This window comes from Camponotus vicinus, unplaced genomic scaffold, assembly GCF_025532165.1.
Source record: "Camponotus vicinus isolate PSW18456_S1 unplaced genomic scaffold, iyCamVici1.0 SCAF_9, whole genome shotgun sequence".
In the NCBI taxonomy this organism is placed as follows: domain Eukaryota; kingdom Metazoa; phylum Arthropoda; class Insecta; order Hymenoptera; family Formicidae; genus Camponotus; species Camponotus vicinus.
The window spans coordinates 944,634-954,104 of record NW_028141981.1 but is presented as its reverse complement, the minus strand read 5'-3'; the positions used below and the strand labels follow the sequence as shown (position 1 = coordinate 954,104).

Below are 9,471 nucleotides of genomic sequence, written 5' to 3'. Positions count from 1 at the left end.
TTCCTAAAACATGCCCTAATTTTTTTATATTTACAATTATATTAACATTATAGACATATTAATATTTGAGTGAGATGCAACAATTCCACCTCTTCATGCATTGGTAGAGGATATGTATAATTCTGTCGTTTTGATTTTCCTGAAATAGAAAAAAATAATTTTTGGTCACGTAAAATATCTTTTGATGCTAAAAATGAGCGTCGAGTGTCCAACGAATTTGTGTTTTAAATCGAGCGTCACTATTTCGACACGTAGATTTTTCGATCCACAAAATGGCTCGACCAATCATGGATAGTTATTCGCGGCGACGAACATCAAGTTCGCCATCTATGTCGATCTTCGTGCTCGACGGTTGAGCTTGGGAGAGAAACCGTCTCCCAAGTCCATTGTGAACATATTCGACGTTACGCGAGAACGAATCTGGCCGGAATACGTGCCAGAAAATGCAAGTTATCGGGTCGTCGCGTTGAGAAAAGTGAGTGTCCGTTCGTCCCGCGATACACGTGGGCGGCTTCCGGCAAAAGAGAAAAGAAAAAGAGAAAGTATTCGAGTCGAAGTATCGCGTCGCTTGTTAGATGGGCGATTGATTTTTGGTGTCGCGCGAGCGAGAAAACGTACATCTCGATGTGTACGAATCTCGCGATTCGCTAGTAGTTGTGTGACGGCAAGCATTAATTAAGAGTCGATGCTAGAGGGGGAGAGAAAGAGGGGGTGGAATCTGGTGCGCGAATGTGTGTATGCAGCAAGGAGTCGACAGGAGAGAGAAAGAGAGAGAGTGAGGACACGCACGAGGGAGAGAGAGAGAGAGAGAAAATGGGAGCGAGAAGGTGCCGTCAACGTTCGCTTTTACAAAATGACGGAGCGAAAGGGACAGACGCGGGTGCGCGCGCGCGCGCGCGCTCTCTTTGCCGGTTGCTCTCTCTCCTCGGGCGGTTCTCTCTCGAGAACGCATTCCGCGACACTTCCGCGATCTCGTCGTGGCGTTACCCGGGTAGACGCCTCCCCATCGGTGTCTCGCGTTCATGCGCGCGCGCGCGATAGCGCCGGTCTCTCAAAGTCCCCCGCGCGGGAGCTTTGACATACGCGAAACCTGTGTGGCGTCATCTCCACGCAGTTGAGAGAGAAAAAAGTGATGTTGTGTTGTCTCCCTCTAATAGGGATAGATATTCATAGAAGAGATAAAGAGAGTAGAATGTCGCGTCGCGAGTGACCGCTTTCGTTGTGACGGGAAAGCGAAGATCGCGCGTTGTCCGAGTCGCGAGTCGAGTCGGCCGAGTCGTCCGTTTCCTCGGCCGAATGTCGGATTGTAAGAATTGGCGCGCTACACCCGCCGTCGCGAGTGTCGCCGGCGCGGCTCGTTACCTCGCTACCGAGGAGGACTCGCGGTTCGTTCGCGCGTTTCCGGCGCGAGATCGCGATCGACCGCCGGTCGCGACGCTCCCGGTTCGCTCCTCCTCGTGGAAGGCCGTTGACGATCTCTCGCGCGCGCGCGTCATTGTCTCCGAGTTCCCCGGGAACTCCGTCCGATTCGCGCGCGGAAACCTAACGCATGGATCTCTGGACGTGCGGTGAGTGGCCGATGGTAAGGCATCGCATTGTCCGGCGATGTGCCCGCCTCTTGCAGCGGGGACGCATTACGTACCATAACATTTATGTGAACTGTAGAAAAGAAAAGAAAAAAAAAAGAAATCGGAGAAAAAATCCCCCGAAACACACATTAGAGAATGCTAACTTTAACATCTTCTCTCGACTCGACGACGCTTCATACCAGATTTGTGACATGTAGAATTTTTCACTTAGGCCAGTCGATTCTAAGGACGAGTGCTTCTGGTACCTCCTTCTGGTCTTTTGCGGCGCCCGGCGTATTATCCTTATGGTTGCAGCTTTGTCTACGGAGCATTAACGTTATTCGTACCTGTACCGCGCTCTATATCTGGATTAATTAGATGTTCTTCGCTGTACCTTTGGTCTTCCATCTTGCATTTTTATTATAAGGTAAATTTTGATAACGGTTTTCTAATTATAATACAATGATGTAGTATGATCTATACATGTAATAGATAAATATAAATTTTTAAGCACTAGTGGATGTGCTAGAAAAAATACTTGGAATATTTATCTCAGTTTTCTTCTGTCTCTGAATGATTATCTATCATCTATTATCTATCATGTCTGAAAAGAATCTAAATTAAAGCTCAAAATTAATTCCACTGGAAATGAAAATATAAGGAAAATAAAAAGTACAAGATAAATGTGTCAAAAGTATTTTGTAGTACATTTCCAAAGGCACATGTTTCTTTATCGTTATACTCTAAAATAAATTGTAAATTACTCTATTGATTATTATTAAAATATCGAGTTTTATTTGCATATATTTTATATATTGTTGCCAAGTTTACCTGATATATATTTGTATACATTTATTTAGTAATTAGACTAAATTATGATCTTGTAATAATATACCATATTTTACAAAATATAAATGTTTATTACTTATATTTCAATATGATTTGATAAATTTTATTTTGATTGTACACACTATAATAATTCAACGTGAAATGAAGTAATATAATTAAATTTCTGTTACTAGAAATGTCGTCCCGAGATTATGACAGAAGAAGAGGCAATGGTAGCAGTAGCAACTCGAGCAGATTGCGAATGGACACGAGCGTGTCGCAACCTAGACCGCATGGCGAGAGTTCTAGCAAGCGAAAAGAGATAGATAATGTGATGCGGAAAGCGCGCGAATCGCAATCGAGCTACTGGAACAAAAAGCTGTTGGAGGCAGAAGAACGAGATCCGAATAGGTGGCGTCACAGCGGATACAAGGAGCTATACGTCGGGGGTACCGGCGGCAGCGGCGAGCCCAGCAGAGGACACCCCAGGAGCCCGAGAAGCCCTCGACCTCGCAGTCCCCACAGTCCGCGACCGCGCAGTCCTCGTGCGAGGAGTCCGCGATCGCCACGCGAGCGTTCTTCCCGCGAGCACAATAGAGGCAGACAACCGACCGCTCGTAGCCCCAGCACAGGCAGCACGTGCTCCGACAGATCGTGTTCCGTTTGTTCACCGAAAGAACGACGACGCGTCGCGCCGCTGTCCCGTTCGCGTTCGCGATCGATCACACCGGTACGAGGTCGAGCGCATCCCAAGGAAGTGGTCGCTTCCAGTTCGCGAGCTTTACCGCCGCGTGCTAGACCGCGATCGCCGCCGCTACCGCGTCCGCGTACACCACCACCGGCACCTCAGCCGCCGCCGCGTCATCAGAAGGATTACAAGACTCTCAAGGAGAAAGAAGCCAAGATTCGCCGCAAAGAAAAACATCATAGCAAGTTGCCGGAGGATCCACGAATACCAGATCCCATCCCATTGGTAAAATGATCGTTTACTTTTTTCCTTTCTTGAAAGAAGCTTTTGTAAAAATAAATAAATTTTATGAAGAAGGAATTCCTAATGTAGATACATTTGTATACTACATACATGGTAGTATACAATATGGAACAAAATATAAAAAATTGTATTACGCTTTATGTCCTTTTAAAATTATATACGATATTAGGAATACTCAAAGTATTCAAATTATGCAGATGCGTAAAGCAGTCAAAGTGGAAAAAACACACACGAGTCATGGAGCACCACAAATGATGCGACCTCCACCGGAATCGTCGCCTAGTGACGATAGCGACAGTTCCTCCACTACATCCCATGTTGGACCGCCGAGAATGACATTATCTGAACGGTATTTCCTGAAACCACATTATTCAAGATATATAACGGCGATATAAAACTCTGATAAATTTACGATACATTGCATCTTTAATTTTTTCGAGATTAAATAATAGATAGATTTTTGTATATATTTTTTTATACAGATTTGGTAAAATGGCACAGTGGAGTGTGGATCGTAGGGATATGGAAAATATGCGCATCACGAAAGACGGCGAGAACGCGATGAAGGTCGTTATAGAGGGTGAGGAGAGGATCGCGCGTCTAGGATACGATTCGCCACCACCCGGCCATTATCCCGAGTCGCTTCTGGCGCAAGGACCGAGAGGTTTCGAGGGTTGGGACGATGTGCGCGTCCGTTACGACTATTACAAAGCTAGAGGTTACCTTCGTGATCTCACTCTTGATGATTATATCAAGTGGGAAGAATGGTGGTACAAGTATCAGGAATGGCTCGAAGCCGAACGGTTCTACGAGCAATGGGCCTCATCGTCGAATCGTCCTTCTAGCAGCAGTCGCAAACGACGTGGGCGACGCAATAACACCGCTCACTAAAATATATATGACAACAATTCTACTACGGATTATGCTGAGATATATCATATCTGTATACTTAGAGTATGCAGGAAAAATGTATGTATAAGCGCTCTATATGTATCGTAATAAAAAGTATAAATGTGAAAAAAATTTAATTATTTTGGAGAAAAATATATGTTAAATGATTTCGAAATATCTTAAATCGAGTGATGCTTTGTTATTTTGGAGAGATATAAACATTTAAAATTCATAACGTCTCGATTTAATTTATCTAATGTTACATTTATATAGAGAGATTACATAAAAGTATATATTAAATGAGTAATTACCATATTTATATTTTATATACGATTTATATGTAACACAGACTAAATAATTTCTTTAAATTTTTTGTTTGCCATTATTAACAGTGTTATATTGAGGACAAAAACTATTATATGATTGTTATTTGGAATTGAATCAGACATGTTCTTTATGAATAAATCGTAAATTATAGTTTCTAATATTTTTCACATTTTGTTAGATAAATTCATGTATAATTCATGTAATATTTGAATATTAATTATACTTTATAAGATTGTAAGAAGATTAATTTTGTAACCATCTGTTAATGAAACTTCTATGCAGATATTGATCAGTATATTAGGTAACTTATTGACAAGTGTCTTGTATTTGTTGAAAATATAATAAACATCTTAACACAATATTACATATCTGCAAAGAATTAAAAGAAGTTTGTTTTTTCTTTAACTTTCCTGTTTCATCTATTTGTAACTTGATTTGTTATCCATTCTCATATAATTTTGTCTCAATAAATTTTCTCAGAATGTTCATGTTAATAGATTTTAATCAAAGAAATAAAATGGAGCAAAATATCAAATCGCATAGTTACGGGCCTACTCTTATAGTTGAGACAAAAAAATATCTCTATCTCTATCGATCTCTGAACGCGCAATACAGGGTCGCGTTTATTAATATAAACTTTATATATTATAGAACTATATGGATTCCATTTCTATTATTAGAGTTGCGTTCAAAAATCTACTCGTCCATTAGAATAGCTTTTGATTGACCAATCAAGACAAAGGAATGTTTTTGCTACTTCTATTCTGTTTGGTCAATCAAACGCTACTCCATTCGGAGTAAATTTTTGAACGCACCTGTACCAAGATAAATGTTTTACGTTCTACGAAATGCGACGCGCGCGGAATGGACATTATCAGGTTTCCCTTTATTTCGTACTCTTCGCAGTACGTTAACTAATGTTCTTAGACAAATTTGTCGATATATCCGACTTATACATGGCAATATTGCAATAATAATTACGCAGTTGTAAAGAAGAAACAATTGCAGAAGCGTGATATTCGTTTGATACTACATTCGAGATGTCGACAGATCACAAAGGTGGCAAAGGTTACACTCCTTTACCGCAGAGTATAAGCAATACCGATACCGAGGATGAAGAAGAACGTTTAACTCGACCTAATCATATTACTTACCAGATCGACAATACTGCGACAATAGCTGTAAGAAATATTAATAATTAATATATAACAAATATAAAAATATATCTGTCAAAACAATGTCTATAAAATTTAACTTGAGTCTTCAAAGTTAAAATATCATTAAAGCAAAATCTATATAAAATTAAGAGAATAAGATTATATATTTAAATTCAAAGATATATGAAATATATATATCTTAAAATTTAAATATAAACCTTATAAATTTGCATTGATATATGTAACAACATTTTTATACATCATATTTTACAGATTTATATCTAATAATAAGTATATTGAGTTTATTTGTATATATTAGCTAGATATTTTGCGTATATATATTTCTATAAAAAAATATATGATAGAAGACTATCGACTATGACTATTGATATACTTGCATTACTTTAAATTCAAAATTTTGTTCAGGAATTACATTCAGGTCATGAAAATGGTATGTTTTGTCCATTGGATGAAACACAAAATCTAGGAAATAGCACAAGAAGTAGACAAAACACAATTAAATGTTATCAGGATGATATACCGGTAATGATAATTGAAGAAAGTGAGCAGAATGATTTTTGGAAAAGAAGAGATATGTCACCAATAAGGCGGTTCTGCCTATTTGCGTCTATACTATTATGCATTGTTACAATAGTTATTTTTTTATATGTATTACCTTGTGACAGTTCAATGATTTGTCCACCAATTATTGAATCACAATCATCTATATCATGGGATAAAACTTTACAAGATGTTGGTAAGTTTATTATTATTGTAAACTATGCATACTTGTATATAATATTTTCAATTCTTTTTCTTTTTTGAAATAAATAATTGTAAAAATATGTACAATTATTCATATTGCATGTGATCTACGTTATGTATTACTAATTATTACTTCATTAAATATCAAATGTTTAATACATTATCTAGTATAAAATAATTCAAAATGTTTTTTTTATATTATTAAATATACAGAAATACATGGGCCTATTACTACAGTACCTGGATCTCCATACAATCTAATATTTCTTCTGCGTGGCGAACAATACAGAGAAAATGATACAAAGAATGCAATGATACAAAGACAAATACCTCCAGAAGGAGGAGGAGTTATATCAATGCAAGGGAATAGTGGATTGCCACTATGGTTGGTTCCATTAAAAAAATCACCTCTTATTATAGATTGTGCTAGTATTGATATTGATCAATCCGGGAAGCCTGATTGCATTGTCGCTGGTGAACAAGGCCTGCTTGTTAGTATAGAACCGATTGCTGGAACGATTCATTGGAGTGCCACAACTCATACATTTTCCAAATTACCAATTATCCTACCAGATATTAATGCAGATAATGTTGAAGATTTATTAAGTGTAGCAGTAGATGATGCAAATGTATTGTACCTTGCTTTTCTATCTGGCAAGACTGGTCAATTATTGAAACATTATTCAGTCGATAATTGCACTTCTATTGATATATATAATCTTGTCTCTAACAACCAGATACTTTATAATTGTTATGATGGCAATGGAAAACGTATGTATGCTACAAATATACTTTATATTTTAAATTTTAAAATGTCTTTATATATTATACTGTTATTAATAAGTGCTTATTTGTTGCAGCTGTGTCAAGAACCATGACTTTGAAACTTTTATTCCATAATGTAAAAATGCAAGAAATATATAGAAAAAAATTTATAGCAGAATTAAAATCACCACGATTGTTTGAGATAGTAAAACAATATGATAAGAAATATAGTTGGAAGCCTACACCTTATCACCATTTGACTATAGAAAACGAAGGAGTATGTCCGGGCCAGCTTTGCCGCGCTAGTGTAAATTTGACACTGCAAAAATTGACAAACGAATCAATAACCATTTGGGATCACGTGAGTTCGAACGCGTTTGCATCAAAGCCAGTATTTTTAATGACTTTGGGTAAACCTTATACCTTCGGGTTTACCATTAAATTTTGGCAATGGATGGATTTATTATCTGACCACATAGAAAAAGCGATTATTACAGAGCAAAGGCTTATAGAAAGAGTCCTAATAGTTCTCGTAAACTACACAGATGTTCAAGCTATTAATGCTAGTCAAGGTGATATAACACTATTGTGCCATGGATTTGATTGTCAACCAAATTTAAATTCGCGAAATCAATTTAGTTCTATTTCAATCGAATACATCAATAACAATGAATTTCCGGAATTAATAAGCTATTGGTCTTCATACAATGTAGATTCAACGAAAGGTTTGACATCGAAAATACAAGTTATAAAAATGGATTCACTAATGTCTAATTTAATACATGGAGATGTTTAGAGTTTTATCAGATGACTTTCAATCATTATATCGCGTTCTGTAATATATTCGCATTTTGTTGAATAATTTATAATTTTACTATTACAGCATGCAGTAATCACTGTTAAAATATTCTTTGTAAATAAAATATTGCAATTAATCATAGATTAATTTGATTAAAAGATAGTATAAAAATCTGTTAATTTTTTTCTGTTTTTATCATATTAATTAATGATTACATTGATGAAATGATTACATTAATGATTACATTAATGACATTTTGTTATATTTATTAGTTCCTAAATTTATACTTACATTGTATGTACTTATATTTGTACTTTGTAATTTGAAATTGAGTCAGGAAAAAATGTGTATAGTAGCAAATTATTTATTGTGAATTAAGTTTTATTTTTTTTTTTATTATACTTGCAATGGTGCCTTGAATCAAGTTGTATATACTTATTATGCATATATTTATCTATATATAAAGTATGAACAAAATTTTTATGATTTAACCAAGTATATTCTTTGAGAGCTTAAAAACGTTAAAGAGTATATATTTTTCCGCCTAAATAGTTTTAGAATGTCTACATTTTTTACGAATTTTAAATTCTACTATAAGTATGTAAACATTAATTATAAAATATGAGTGTTTCCTACACATACAAGCAATATCGCGCAGTATTATGAGTTAGATTATTATTGTGTCTTCTTCAACATTAATTTTAATTCATTGAACCTTAAATTTTCAGTATTATTAATTTAGTATTATTAATCACTTATTTGATAGGTTGGAAAATGATTGGTAATAGGATTTATAACAATTATTACAAAAAACCGAAATATTTATTCAAAACAATGAAAATGTATGTATGTATGTGTGGGTGTATGTATGTGTGTGATATTTTAATTTAATAACAAAAGTATGCTACAAAAACAAATTAAAAGTAGTGCAGACATGAATTTAGATTAAGTTCACACATTTGACAAAGATATACTATCGATAAGGAAGTTTGAATATTATATGTTTGAATATTAAAACAATCGTAATTGTATCAATGTTGCTTGCTTCTTTAGAAAGAGAGTGTGAGCAGAGCAAGAATGAGAGTAAGAGCAAATGTTTGTTTATGTTAGTGTAAATCTAATACACAAATTTATGTTAGTGTATATTAAATCTAATATACAAATATATCTAGTTTTATTTAACATATAATTATGTTATCAAGGATTAAAACTTATTGCAACAAATAAGATAATAATGCAACAAGAAAATGTAAAAATAGGAACATGAATTTTGATTTTATCTAACATAAAATAAAAAGAAAACTAAATACAACGTGAGTGAATTAATTTTTATGATACTTTAAATGTAATACCCCCAAACTAAAATATAATATCGAGGAT

At 35.5% G+C, this 9,471-nt stretch overlaps 2 protein-coding genes across 5 annotated transcripts; both read left to right on the top strand.

The window, feature by feature from the left end:
- The first annotated feature begins 346 nt into the window (after nucleotides 1-346).
- Nucleotides 347-4,410, top strand: LOC145976862 (uncharacterized). 4 transcript variants are annotated; one of them, XM_083108316.1, is made up of 5 exons: nucleotides 347-475; nucleotides 1,801-1,995; nucleotides 2,591-3,369; nucleotides 3,585-3,736; nucleotides 3,870-4,410. In XM_083108316.1, the coding sequence occupies exons 3-5, from the start codon at nucleotides 2,593-2,595 to the stop codon at nucleotides 4,276-4,278; spliced, it is 1,338 nt and encodes a 445-aa protein (XP_082964442.1). In that variant the 5' UTR covers nucleotides 347-475; nucleotides 1,801-1,995; nucleotides 2,591-2,592; the 3' UTR covers nucleotides 4,279-4,410. The 4 variants fall into 4 exon arrangements, with proteins under 4 accessions (XP_082964442.1, XP_082964444.1, XP_082964443.1 ...); XM_083108318.1 differs by having other exon boundaries at nucleotides 353-1,568; XM_083108317.1 differs by having other exon boundaries at nucleotides 353-1,582.
- A 1,016-nt stretch (nucleotides 4,411-5,426) lies between these two features.
- LOC145977030 (uncharacterized) lies at nucleotides 5,427-9,403 on the top strand. Its single transcript, XM_083108649.1, has 4 exons — nucleotides 5,427-5,786; nucleotides 6,189-6,519; nucleotides 6,741-7,298; nucleotides 7,388-9,403. The coding sequence occupies exons 1-4, from the start codon at nucleotides 5,646-5,648 to the stop codon at nucleotides 8,086-8,088; spliced, it is 1,731 nt and encodes a 576-aa protein (XP_082964775.1). The 5' UTR covers nucleotides 5,427-5,645; the 3' UTR covers nucleotides 8,089-9,403.
- Nucleotides 9,404-9,471: the final 68 nt, after the last annotated feature.

Excerpts from the sequence above, each read along its gene's own strand:
- LOC145977030 (XM_083108649.1), top strand. The coding sequence starts at position 5,646 with ATGTCGACAGATCACAAAGGTGGCAAAGGTTACACTCCTTTACCGCAG. Across the intron at positions 5,787-6,188 it reads ACAATACTGCGACAATAGCT|GAATTACATTCAGGTCATGA; the intron begins GTAAGAAATATT and ends AATTTTGTTCAG. Across the intron at positions 7,299-7,387 it reads TTATGATGGCAATGGAAAAC|CTGTGTCAAGAACCATGACT; the intron begins GTATGTATGCTA and ends TATTTGTTGCAG.
- LOC145976862 (XM_083108316.1), top strand. The coding sequence starts at position 2,593 with ATGTCGTCCCGAGATTATGACAGAAGAAGAGGCAATGGTAGCAGTAGC. Across the intron at positions 3,370-3,584 it reads TACCAGATCCCATCCCATTG|ATGCGTAAAGCAGTCAAAGT; the intron begins GTAAAATGATCG and ends CAAATTATGCAG. Across the intron at positions 3,737-3,869 it reads AGAATGACATTATCTGAACG|ATTTGGTAAAATGGCACAGT; the intron begins GTATTTCCTGAA and ends TTTTTTATACAG.